The sequence below is a fragment of the Liolophura sinensis genome, chromosome 6, assembly GCF_032854445.1.
Source record: "Liolophura sinensis isolate JHLJ2023 chromosome 6, CUHK_Ljap_v2, whole genome shotgun sequence".
In the NCBI taxonomy this organism is placed as follows: domain Eukaryota; kingdom Metazoa; phylum Mollusca; class Polyplacophora; order Chitonida; family Chitonidae; genus Liolophura; species Liolophura sinensis.
In genome coordinates this window covers 34,017,200-34,030,859 of record NC_088300.1, presented here as the reverse complement: position 1 = coordinate 34,030,859, position 13,660 = coordinate 34,017,200, and the positions used below count along the sequence as shown (strand labels likewise).

Below are 13,660 nucleotides of genomic sequence, written 5' to 3'. Positions count from 1 at the left end.
CAGTAATAAGCGAATTGGACCCACTACACGAACATGCCGACAAACATCAAACAAGTCATGCAACTATTACTTACAAATATCCACGAAGTTTTGCCCTGAAAGACTTCTGTCCAAAAGTAGATTGGTCCAATTGCGATGAACGAGCGCAGGCAGCGGTTGATCCTGAAAGAACACCACGAAAGGAAAATCCAGACAGTGAGTGCTTTGAGAGCTTGACACAAACAGAACAAAAGCATCTTACTGAATGCAGACGATCGGGATCACTAAGTAACTGTAAAGAAGAGACCACGAAAGATCAACGTGAAAATGTGTTCAAAGAAACGGGAAAACAGATCATTGAGTCATACTTGGATAAACAAGTGGAAATTCGCAAGTTGTCCCCCGAAGCTCGTCATCGGGAGGTCGTGCGCTGGGCCTGTGACCGTAATCAACAGCTGCCCACCGAACATGTTCATTATTCCTCGGATATAAAGCTGCTTTCGGATGAACTGACTGGCAGCAGGAAGGAACAGAACTTTGTGGGAGTGTGCTCAACACCGCACACTTTACTTCGTGGTAACGGGCGATCCGATGGAGAAGTTTGCTGCAGTAGAAAGCAGAGTAGCACCGCCACATGCACACCACTGCTCATGTTACTTATCAAGGCTCACATGCAGCAGCTGTCTCAGTCTTATCCACAAATTTCTCTGTGCCTGGAGAATTACCGAAACTATTATCCTCTCCAAAGAAAGATACTTCTCCTGAATCCGTTCTGTTTTATTTCCTTGGAATACCAAAACGAGTTAACCAAACCCGTTTTGCTGAAAGCGCTTTCTGGTCCGATGAAGAGAGATGATGTGAAGGTGACGGAAGTTGAGGAAGTTACATATCAAACCGAAAACTGGGAAACACAGCAAGAGATCCCCAGTCAAGAAAACGTGACCAAGCAACAAATGTATCCATTCGACCCTGCAAAACTGGGAATTGTTTTGAAATGGCTTATTGAAAAATTCCATGAAACATCTCAATACATGCATATGATGGAAAGTCAGCAAAATGAGAGGATGACGGCGTCAATGAAGTCCTGTGACTCCCCCAATACCCATGATTCCATAGCGGAAATGACGTGTGATGAAGAGGTAAATAAGTAAAAATAATTCGTTTTATCGTTGGATATTTATTATTGAAAGTGCGCTATAATAGGTGTATTTATGTGTACAACGACAAAGATAAGCCAGATAACGATTTCATGTGCGCGTCACACATCTGTGTCTGCAGTAGGGAAAAAGAAATAATGAACACGTACAATACTGGTTAGCCCATGCATATACATGTACGTGTATGGCGATATTTATTTATTTATTTATTTGATTGATGTTTTACGCTGTACTCAAGAATATTTCACTTATACGACGGCGGCCAGCATTATGGTGGGAGGAAACCGGGCAGAGCCCGGGGGAAACCCATGACCATCTGCAGGTTGCTGCATGACCTAGTATGGTGATATAAAGTCCCTAAAAGCGCGACTAAGGTGTGAAAATAGCTTTCACATGTCGTAAAATACAAAAACGAATCACAAAGTTAATGTATGCATAAATGTGAAAAAGACTTACGATGTGAGTGATGTAGTAGGCTAATCTTTTGTTTTCAAAACAGATAAGTTGGTATGGCGTATTGCGTTCCGCAAGCGAGCAGGGGCTGGTAGAAGACAAGTTTACAACAGGTATGAATGTGTGATCAGTAAATCTTCTCCACATTTAATTTTTCCCATCAGTAAAACAGAATTTGTCATGAATTTTGAAATATTCGGAAAATCTTGATACCCTTTTTATGCTGACTTTAATGTTACAACGACGTTTTATTTATTTATTTGTTCGTCGTTTATTGGCGTACTCTATACTTTCCGATGTTTGATATAAGAAGCCTTGGTAGTAGGTACAGAACGTCGTGTAAGACCGCACGGAAGAGTACCGTCCCCCGTTTCTTGTCAACAATGTCCAAAAGCAATGGAAGCGGGAGAATTCCTGGTCGAAATTTCATTTATTTGATTTAGTTATTTGATAAAATAAAACGACAGCGGCCAGCACGATGGTCGCAGGAAGCCGGACAGATTCTGGGGGAAAACCCACAACCATCCCACGTACGACCTTCCCACGTACGATTGGAAATTGCTAGCATCTAACCACTTCAGCCACAGAGATCGAAATTGAGATTCATCCCCAAAACACACGTCTTAATCACGCCACAACGACACAACCCCCCCCCCCCCCCCCGCTTAGCCCCCCCCACCCCCCAAGTTTTAAACAGTGTTACTGTTTCTGCTTTAGACAGGGATGCGCTGATGTCAGACGGCGATTGGATACAAGACCATGACACGTCCACAGCTGGGATCAACTCTGACGAAGATGAGGCCATCATACCGGTAATGTACCTTTATAATGGTTCACATTTCATATTTTTCTGAAAACGTGGAGTGCAAACGTTTTCAGTGATGTTTATGAAAGAAGCAAATTCATTCACTTGGTAAATGTAAAGTTAGTTCGTTTACATCGTTGTACGGATTGTTTAAGATTTGGATCTTCTATGCGTGTAAGGTTATTGTAACAAAGGGAGGTAAGTAGATGTTTTCACTTCGAAGTCGTGTCGAGAATGCTATAATCTTTCTATAAGACTGAATCAAATGAATTATTGTGTAATTTATCGTCTTGAAGCTTTGTGTAGTGAAGCATTTTCTTGCTGTCAAAAACAGTATGTATTTGAACATATACTATGCTATACCTCACGAAAAGTAGCGCAGTTCAAGAATGTAGGCCAACTGATCATTTGTACACAATTGTATTTGTGATAATAAAACTCAGCTAGATGATACGGACTAACTTGACATTGCCGGTCTCATATTCGGAATATATGTTCTACATATTCGGAACAGGTATATATATGACGACATCATAATACAAAACTCAATAAAATAACAGCTGTGACGTTACTCTGTGATATATGATATTCAAACTCAGCATATTGCTGTTAGGTGTTATTTGGCAGTGCAATTACTTGTCATAGCGTCTGACCGCATTCACGATATATCCTGTACTACAACTTTGTTGTAATTTTAATGTGCTCATTTGGGCATTTACTTATTTGATTGGGTATTTACGCTGTATTCAAGAATATTTCATTTATACGATCGCGTGGGGAAACCCACGACCATTCGCAGTTTGCTCTAGCAGACCTTTCCACGTACGGCCCACAAGCATAGCTTCCTTAGCCGACTGTTTGGCTCACCAGCGAAGCACAGTGACTAATGTGTAGTGAGATTAAGTCCCGCCCATACTGGCTTCCTCTCCAGTACGTGGGAAGGGCTGGGCAGCATTCTACGGATGGTATTGGGTTTCCTCTGTCCATAATACATACAGAAAATATATACGACGTAAAACACAAATCAAATAAAGAAAGAAATTGGGGCCTATATAGTTACGGGTGTTCTGTTTCTTTGTTGTAGATATTTTCTCATGTAGAAGATGAAACAAGCCATATGATTGGTTTGGGGGACAATACCGAGACGGCGTTAAGGATTGGTCAACACCAGGAGGATCACCATACCTACAGATTTGTGCTCTATTCTTCTATCGGTTAGTAATTCAGATATTTTTTTTTCTAATAGAAGTACATCCGTGGAAAGCTCTTTCATATCTGTTCTATATTTTAAAGTCTATTACAATTCATACTACTTTGATTATAAAACATTTATGACGACTCAGACGAGTAGAACGAGTAAGGTAGAGCAATTGTTTTTACACCACAGTGATGTTAAAAGTCGAAAGTCCACAACCACGACGGAAAACTTTGGGAACAAGGGAGGCTACTCCAACAAGACAAATCTCGAGGGAAAGGGGGCAAAACTGCGACCCTGACAAGTCACCTGGAAGAAGAATTTGGGACAAATTGGTACCTGTGCTTAGAATCATAGCATATGATAAGTAATGACATAATATTGAGTAACATACAACATAATATCCTGTTTGAATACGGTGTTAATAGAATCTGCTGCTATAACAGAATACCTTCAATCATCACTTAGCCAACAGACTTTTGAAAAGTTGAACACAGAGAATGTAATGATATTCAAAATTATAGCATTTTGTTTTAAATTTAGCTATCATGCTTGCCTCAAAATTGCTAACATTAAACTGTCACAGTAGAAAAGTTTTTGATTACCTGGTGGACATTTTTCTTTTCCAGGGGCTCAGAGCGAGAAGACAAAGAAACATCCGGCGTATTCCTGCATTTGGTAAGAGATGTAATGTGATTAACCATTTCATCGTGATCATCACTACGTTTAGTCTGGACGGATTTTGAATTCCCATATAGGGGAGATATTTGGCGTGTCAGATTTTTGATTAGGCGGTAACTGATTTGTTTATGTTGTTGTTCACAAATGCTGGAAATAATTTGTTTACTGGGGTTCGTTTGCAGTGGCATTAAGTCAAAGTTTTACAGGAACCTGCCGATGGTTTACTCTTGGAACTTTGGTTTGCTTTTCCCCTAAACCTGATCACCCTCATACAGGTGAAAAATTTTTGAATAGGGGGTTAAACAGTAGGCAAATAAATAAATAAATATGTTCAGAGGCTTAATATTGAATTAAACACTCTTTGGTTACCCCAAATGAACCTAATTTCTAAACCTTCTATATTGTGTACAGTTCGAAATAAGTCTATGTTTACATTTCGTTTCTTTAAATTTCTTTTTTAGGTAAATCAAGGGATTCTGTTCGGAGACGTATGGGCTTTCTATTTAGCTGTCTGTCAAAGCAGAAACAGCGCAGTCGGGCCTGATTTGGCACGAATTACAAGTTGTATGAGATTGAAAACGTCGATAATTAAAACTGACATCTATTTAACGTTGTCTACAACAAGAGATTAGGAAAACAAAGATAGACAAAGATTATTAAAACCCTGTGTGTAGTTTTATTGTAAATTATCATTTCAGTATAACAGAATAAATGAGTTAAACTATTGAATATTCAAATAAAACTGTGTAATGTTTCCAAAGTTTTACACAAATGTGTGCTCCCATTTTCATCCACAATTATAAAATAAAAGTTTGTGAATCGTGGATGGTTTTTTTTTCATTATTTCTCTTCGAATTATCGTTCGATAAGTTTTTAGACACTGTGAACAAAATCACGTCTTTTATATGGTTTAGTTCTATCTACTGACTTATAAGACAGTCTCTCACATAAATCATGTCAGATATTTATTGGCTTCTAGACGTTTGTCCAGTATTCATATGTATCTCAATTGGCCAATTTGTCTTGTGTATGCGAAGACGTTTTTCGAAGGAATATATGAAGCTAGACAAAAGGAGGGAGTTTCTTCGCAGAGTGGAGTTACTCCCCTTCTATTGGACTGGCGATATGTGCTGTGTGATTTTTGAGTTTACCACCAACATTCAGAAGCAGAAACAGCGCTTGGTGCTAATTAACCCCTAGCTAAGTGCACTTTATATATACAGGCCTACAACACACGTTGCCTTGGTAGTTAGGGGGTTACTTAACTGTGTGCACTTCATGCAACCGTGAACCGTTACAGGACAAGTTATGACTATACATCATCCTAGAAAGTATGTATTTCTTCATGTCTGTTTCTTGTAGCGAGTCACGTATATTCAGTTGTCTGTAAAATCAGTCATAATCACTACCAGATTTGACACGCAACAATACAAGATATACCCACTGATATAATGAACATATTATTACCTATTAAGAAAATACAGTTTGAATACTTTTTCTAATTCATAATGTTAAAATCTCTAAACTTAGATTCGACACCAAGAACTCATTGCCTCGGGTGACGTCATGATTATTCAAAAGCAAGTTGCATGCTGGCCAGTGGGCGTGCATTGTTTTACAATGACTACACCAACTAGCGGCTACAACAAATTCCACGCAGTAACACAAACTACAGTATTGTCTCCGCGAATAGATTACATGACTTTAATTTCCTAACACCCATCTCTAAATCTATACTGCCCTGACATTATATACTGCATGAGATGAATTAAAATTCATTTATTAAGGTTATATTGTGTTAAAACTTGTAAACAGTTTCAAAAATAGCAGTGTAAGTAACAGAGTTTACAGGCAAGCCGATAGCAGTTTAGGTAACTGGTGTCACCCTGGGTGAAAACATGCTGATCGCTGCCCAATATCCAGCATGCGACTGGTTCATGAAGAATTCTGACGTCACCCGAGGCAATGGGTTCTTGGCGTCGAAACTGAGTTTATGGACTTCAACATTATGAATTAAAAAAAGTGTTCTATCTTCATTTTTCCTTGCATGAATATGAAATTCCGACATATCCACATGTAGAGCTTTCTTTTTTACGTGCTCACGGACTAAAGGGAAATTTTGGTAGTGAGTATGACTGATTTATACGCAACTCGCTGAAAAAATCAACCAATTTATTTATTTATTTGATTGGTGTACGCCGTACTCAAGAATATTTCACTTGACAAACATTATGGTGGGAGGAAACAGGCAAGGCCCGGGAGAAACCTACGACCATCCACAGGTTGCTGTAAGACCTTCCCACTTACGGCCGGACAGGAAGCCAGCATGAGCTGGACATGAACTCGCAGTGGCCACATTGGTGGAAATCAGCTATAACATATAATGTCCATACCTAAATTATCATGACAGCAATTAAACCTTGCATTAAGAGCTGAGTGACATTAATAATTACCACGAACGGCATCAGACTCGTAACTGAACTAATCAAGGCTTATTATAATTAGTCATCAAGCATAGTGTACTGCTAGTTACGTAAAAGCTGTCCATATGTCTTGTCGATAAATCAGCGAGACTGACATAAGCATTTATTATTCGTTGACATATAGAGACTAGCATAATAAGAAACGTATAAAATTTCAGATATATTCTGAAACGGTTCGTTAATTTTTCATTCCAAAATCAATAAACATGCTCTCTGTATTATATCTGTCTAACCTCTTGGTCACGAATCTACATGTTTTAACTTTAAACCACTTTACGTTCACGAAAATTGAGACTGACAAAGTTGTCTTTCATGACAAACTTGAAAATTAATATTTAAGGTCAATTCTAAAGAATAGGCCTAATACCACAGGTTAGGATTAAGCCTGGCGTCTAAGCCTAATAAAGGTAGCTTCGTGATTCCGGGGCTGACGATATAGAACATCATTTCTTCAATCAAGATTTTTGCAATCTGATATCCTATGGTTCTAAGATTGGCAGAAGAATACATTCCCGCATGAAATCCCGAAAGAGCCACCGAGAGATGGTTTCCAACTCATTCATGACATGATGTCACTAGCAATCGCGCACTAATGGGTAACACTGGTGCTAAAGTAATTCTGTGAAGTAAAGCTGTGTAATCTATTCTTCACTCCTGCCTTGCGATGACGTTTTGTGGACAAACTGGTGGCGTAGTACTCATGCATTACTCGAAATCGGGAGACTCCGGGATAACACCCAGGTCGGGGTCATACCAAGAACTTTTAAAACGGTACATGCTGCTGCTTCGCTTCGCACTCAGCAGTGAGAGGTAAGAAAGCGGAAACACGACTGCTTGGCCTAGTGTCAGTATAATGTGACTGGGTGTCTTCGGCATGATGCTTCAGTAGCGGCAGCACATTGGCGGCATAGACTCGCGACGTAAGTACGACGTAAAAACCCAAGCATACATATATACATACTCATTTGTTTCAAGAGAACAATGATTCAGTCCGGTTTGGACCCGACTGGCCTAAACGCAGGAGAGCGCACTCGATTTAAAAGACACCCATGAATTTTATTACAAAATCTTTACATAGAGTACCATATGTGTACCATACACATTTCTTATTTTGAGCTGGTTTCACATTCAACTGGACACAGATCTCAGTTATTAATGATAAGTTGTCCAAACATTGTCGCCACTTGCATATATGTGTAATAAACATATGATTTTTGTTATCAGTAATGCTATTGAATGAAAACATTTGTCACCCTGCAAATCATTGATATATGGGTGGTTTTTTTTTTGTCCAGAAATTTCCGAAACTCATAGTACTGAAAATGATATATGTGCTATTTCAGAATTTGCTTTTTTTGTAGTACCGGTACTGAACGACAAGCTATCTGTATATGCTCACTGTACAGCTTCCAATCGAGTCATACCGAAGGCTTAAACACCGTTATCCTTAATACCATCTCGCTTGGCATAAGAGGCCTAGTACTTGTCGGTTCCGTATCAGTATAATGTGATGGATTGGGCGTCGTATATTGTGTCTTCAGCATGGCCTTCCAGTGAGGCAGCTGTGTATAGGTGTATCAGCATTGTGTCTGGCCTACTATAAGAGTCATCGTATAAATAACACTGTGCAATAACAATCTAGCATGTGTAAAACGACTTCTTTTCCTCGAGTGTATTCTTATTTCCGAAACCAGTTGTCTTTCTCTGTTATATATCACACTATCAAACCATTTTTCATATTGTTTTTTTTTTCTTTGTTTTTTTCTCTTATGCAAAACAATTGTACTTATCTCAAATAATCAGCCAGGAATCGATCAAATAATATCTTAAGTATACATTATAAATACGCTATATCAAATAATATCTTAAGTATACATTATAAATACGCTATACAATACAAGACAATGCCTTCAACAATGAACTGTGGAAAGATTCTATATGGCCACTCATTGTTGCCTTGTATGCCTGCATTACAGTTTACAACGTTGTACAATCTATTGTGCCTCTTAAACTTACCAGTTGAAGGAATTCAAGAATTGTTAACGTCGAGATTTGTAGTTTGTACATAACTGATTTACGACGCAAAAAAGTGAAAGGTCAAAAGTGATTGAAAGTACGTAAATTTGCATTATTTCGTTCGTGTCTAGCGTCAAGCGAAAAGCTGCCCGAAAAAACACTAGTCCTCCTTATTTGGCCTAATGCTGTATTTCACTGGTTCGGTATCTTAGTCTTCTTCAAAATCTGTCCCAATTACTCAGTGTCCATCAACATCATAAGCTGCAAACAAAGTCTTTTGATCGACAGACGCTGTCAACGTGCACTATGATGAATATCCTTCCGAGTAATTCTGAGTGTTTCGAAAAAAGCAAGCCTTGTAAAAAAAGAATCAAAAGCTGCGATGCTCTGGCAAACAGACATGCAATGACGTAGGCATTTTTTAACACCGCATGCGATCAAACCTATAATCTGGCGATGGAAATTAATTGGTGTGGTTTGTTATTTCTGAGCCTAAACAAGCGAACCTTGTTCGGCTGTATTGAAGATTAAACAACAGAATATAATCAGAGGTTAAAAAACTAGAATAGAGTCTATCCACATACCAATGTTATTAAACAGACAGATGAGTGGATTTACGAGCGTGCAAAACGTACACTTTTAATAGCTTCTATTACCTCATTGGCTAACTGTGCCGTCGCTGACAACCAATCATAAACGGCAGAGGTTTTTTGTGTGGACATATATACCCGTTATCTTCATCTCGAATGTGGTAAAGAACCAGCCGTTCATACAGACGAGTAACTAATACGTGCGACAGTTATGTTCTCAAGGTCAATAGCCTTTGTAAGGCTTTTTCAGTTTTTTTTTTTGTTTTTGCTGGTGCTGGGAGTGGGAGAGCTGGAACCAACAACATTGTGAAAACGTAATCGTGTGTTGAATCACATTCGACCGAATAAAAAAGTGCATATTTATATAGTTATTAATTTTTTTTTTGGTGTTTCGAGCTGGAGTTTTAAGGAAGTTTCACACACACATTACAGTGATTAGGTCTAAGCGCATTCCATCTTAGTGAAAGATCTTTAATATCAGTGTGTCTAATCTAAATTGTACGTGTATTCAACGTGTTGAATATCCTTCGTTGTTATCTGCGTGTATATTAACTTTACATAAAGTTAGTTTCAACGAAAAGAACAAAGCGGGCAGGAATTAAAACCTGGCCTACATTCCATTCTAAGCGATCATTTCGACATCCACAACACATGTGTACATAAAAAAATCCCTAAAATCAGGCCGATCAAATACAAGAAAATGAGAAACTGTCACGCTTTTTCGCATTCATCGAAAGAATATCACTTCTTTCGAGCTGACCATCCCTAATATCCACTATCTCAGCATGCACTCTCTTTATAATACATTTATATCGCAGTTCCGCTTAAAGTGCAAGTGAACCTTCGTATAAACACAACTCGTAAGTGCAATTAGGGGATAGTCGTTATTCCGGAGTTGTGCGGAAGGAGACACACCTAAGAAACACAACTAAGAGAGATACTGAATATTGGATCCTTGTCTACAAATAACAAATACAAATACCAGAAAACACAGAGAGAGAGAGAGAGAGAGAGAGAGAGAGAGAGAGAGAGAGAGAGAGAGAGAGAGAGAGAGAGAGAGAGAGAGGGAGAGAGAGAGAGAGAGAGAGAGAGAGGGAATAAAGGAATGCGAAGCATTTGATGAAGGATGCTTAAAAAATAGTTTCCTATTTAAAACACGTGACGTAGATAGTAGCCATCGCCTTAATCACAGGATTGAATGATTACACTGGTGCATGCATGATATGCATAAGCAATATCCAGAGCCTCCTCCTCGATGTATTTATTGTGTAGAAATGAATTATTAATGACGTCAGCGAGGCCGCGTGAGAGAGGACCTGTTGTCGTTTTTGACAAAAGTCCAAACCAACGCAAAGTCACAATACCTGCGATATCCCGTAAAAAGTTGACGGCGAATAGAATTTCGTATTATTTTGAACTGAAGTGTTTCGTTAAGTGAATAGCCCACCTTAAAAGACAGAAAGTCAAAGGATTTGACCGATCAACCTAAATACAGGCTAACCAACAATGAGACTTGTAGCTGATCTCCGCTGATAAGATGTACCGTTTCGATTATCTGCGGTTACCTGACAAATATCTATCATAATCTTCATGTTTACAAGGAGCATGTTATTAAGACACTTGTCGTTAAACCGTTAGGACACACAAAGTGTGGGTTCAATCCCAGCCGTGGACAAGGCATTTGCGTGTTTCCTCTCTTTTACCGCTTGTGAGGCCTTGGTGATAATAAGTGGCTGACAGCGCTCCTGTTGAAGACCAACGTTCGTTTAACATCACTTGTCTTTCACCAGAATGCATGGTGTATACATTTCTCCATCTTTCACGTGGGAACGTTCGTGAGTATCTTGCAAATGGAAATATCTTTTCCTGACGCAAGCTAATAACGTGTTACAACGCATGCGTATATCTGCTAAGCTTATCTACCACATCTTCATGAAACGGCTTCCTTATTCCGTCTTTGCTACAAATAATGTCTGATTGCGAATCGTAATGATGTTAACCCTTTGAATAAAACTGTAAAAATAGCAAAGATGATATGTTTTATTACGTTATCCGTGTATCCGCACGAATAATGTGACACGTGATGTAGAAAAGCTTAAGACCAGGTAGGCTATATACTAGGGTGAAGTTTTAGGTTAGGTAACTTGTGAAGCCGGTGGTTTAGGCTACTGATGCGCTGCAACTTTTCCCAATCCAGAAACCTGATTGCAATGTTGTAAGTGAGAAATTCTTGTATATAGCGTGGGACACCAGTTCGCCACTATATACATAAGTCGACATTACGCATATATACCACAATTATTGTGACTCGGTTTGAGTATTCCTTTTCATTGCATACATTTTACTTGACTTTAGAACGCAACACTGTATAAACATAAGTAATGAAATAATGCAATTTGCAAAATTGGTATAATTTAAATAGCTGGCAGCAATCATTTTTTAAAAAATCCGCCCGCTTAAAAGAGGTCACCTTTTGTAGGTAAAGCATTTAGAAAAAGATAAAGGAAATTCACTAAAATATCTACCCGATGTAGTTATCCTGATTATTTTCGGCCTTCAAATCATATCCCGTGACGTCCGAAATTAACCAGCGAATCATAGGTTAGCCTACCAGTCTGATGAAGTTCTCGTAGCAGTCGAAATTAGCCAGCCGTTTTCAGTTGGCCCCCTGCCTGACAAATACCTACTAGAATTCGAAATCAACCAGTCCCTGTAAGGTGGCCATCTAGTCTGATGAGGTCCTCGCGGTATTCGAAATTAGCCAATCACTTAGGGAGCCATCTAATCTGATGAAGTAGCACTCGAAATTAGCCAACCCCTCTTAGGTGGCCATCTAGTCTGACTATATCCTCGTACCATTCGAAATTAGCCAGCCTCAAAGGCTAAAGTAATTGTAACAAATATACACGGTATTTTCTTTTATTTATCCTACTGATTGAAATATTCAAGTCTTCAAGTCATCTCAAATTACCATCAGTCAGCCGACAGTTCGCTGAAACTCGGGGCAGCGCTTAAAATTAGCCAGTCAGCGCTCAATTTGATGCCCTCGTAGCGTTTGAAATTTGGTGAATGCTAAGGTAAATGAAGCCCATATTGCGCTTTGAATTAGCCAGTCGAGAGTTTGATGAAGTTCTCCTGATGTTCGAAATAAGCCAGCCCTCATATTTGATAAAACCCTTGTTGCGCTCAAAATTATCGAGCAAGCGTCCAGTTAAATGCATTTGACACAGTAGTGTTTGGAATTCGCCATCACTTAGGTTAATTGAGGCTACGTTGGATTCGAGTGCCCAGGCAGTTTGACGCAGTCGTCGTACCGTTCAAAATTAGTCACCCCCAAGTTTGATAAAACCCTGTGTTCAAAATTAGCCAACCTCCCATTTGACGAAGCCCTCGTAATGTTCGAAATGAACCAGCCTCCAGTTTGATAAAACCCTCGTGGTTTTGGAAATTTAACAGCTCCCAGTTGATGAAGCCCTCGTGTTGCTCGAAATTAGCCAGACACCAGTCTGATAAAGCCCTTGTAGTGTTCGAAATTAGGCAACGCCCGGTTTAATAAAGGCCTTGTGGTGTTCGAAACTGGTTAGCCCCTCAGTTTAAAGAAGCCCTCGTAGCGTTCGAAAATCACCAATCCAATGCATTTAGATGAAACCTCTCATGGCCCCCAAAATCAGGCAGCCTCCAGTTTGATGAAGCTTTCGTAATCTTACATGCATCTTTCTACTATGGCGACCGATGCTGACGGCATATCGGTGATACAGGCTTCATCCTGTATAAAGTGATATACATTTGTCTAAGCCAAAAACGGGCAAATAGAAGCCAAAAGTACATGTCATTTTTTTGGCGTTAGGTATACATGATAAACCGGCTTTAACCCGCAACCCCAGTGGTTTCAGAGCTTGTCTTTACTGAGTTGCCGCTTGAATGACACCGAAAACACCAGCCATGATACCCCGGAAAATCTCAATTGCAATATACTGACTTCTGGTACCTATATCCTTACACAATGCCGGAGACAAGAGACATGATCACCCACCCAATCACAATATACTGACTTCTGGTACTTATAGCCTTACACAATATCGGAGACAAGGGGTATGATGACCGCCCAATCACAATATATTGACTTCTGGTACTTATAGCCATACACAATATCGAGGACAAGGGACATGATGACCCACCCAGTCACAATATGCTGACTTCTGGTACTTATAACCTTACACAATATCAGAGACAAGAGACATGATGACCCACCCAATCACAATATACTGACTTCTGGTACTTATATCCTCACAAAATGTCGG

At 39.3% G+C, this 13,660-nt stretch overlaps 1 protein-coding gene across 1 annotated transcript in view; it reads left to right on the top strand.

Moving 5' to 3' along the window:
- Window positions 1-5,059, top strand: part of LOC135467120 (uncharacterized) — a 20,845-nt gene extending 15,786 nt beyond the window's left edge. The window contains exons 10-16 of the mRNA XM_064744880.1: window positions 4-1,118; window positions 1,636-1,702; window positions 2,307-2,401; window positions 3,479-3,608; window positions 3,782-3,924; window positions 4,219-4,267; window positions 4,732-5,059. Of these exons, the coding sequence (XP_064600950.1) occupies window positions 4-1,118; window positions 1,636-1,702; window positions 2,307-2,401; window positions 3,479-3,608; window positions 3,782-3,924; window positions 4,219-4,267; window positions 4,732-4,814 (1,682 nt within the window). The 3' untranslated portion in view covers window positions 4,815-5,059. The remainder of the gene's footprint in view (window positions 1-3; window positions 1,119-1,635; window positions 1,703-2,306; window positions 2,402-3,478; window positions 3,609-3,781; window positions 3,925-4,218; window positions 4,268-4,731) is intronic.
- The last annotated feature ends 8,601 nt before the right edge of the window (window positions 5,060-13,660 follow it).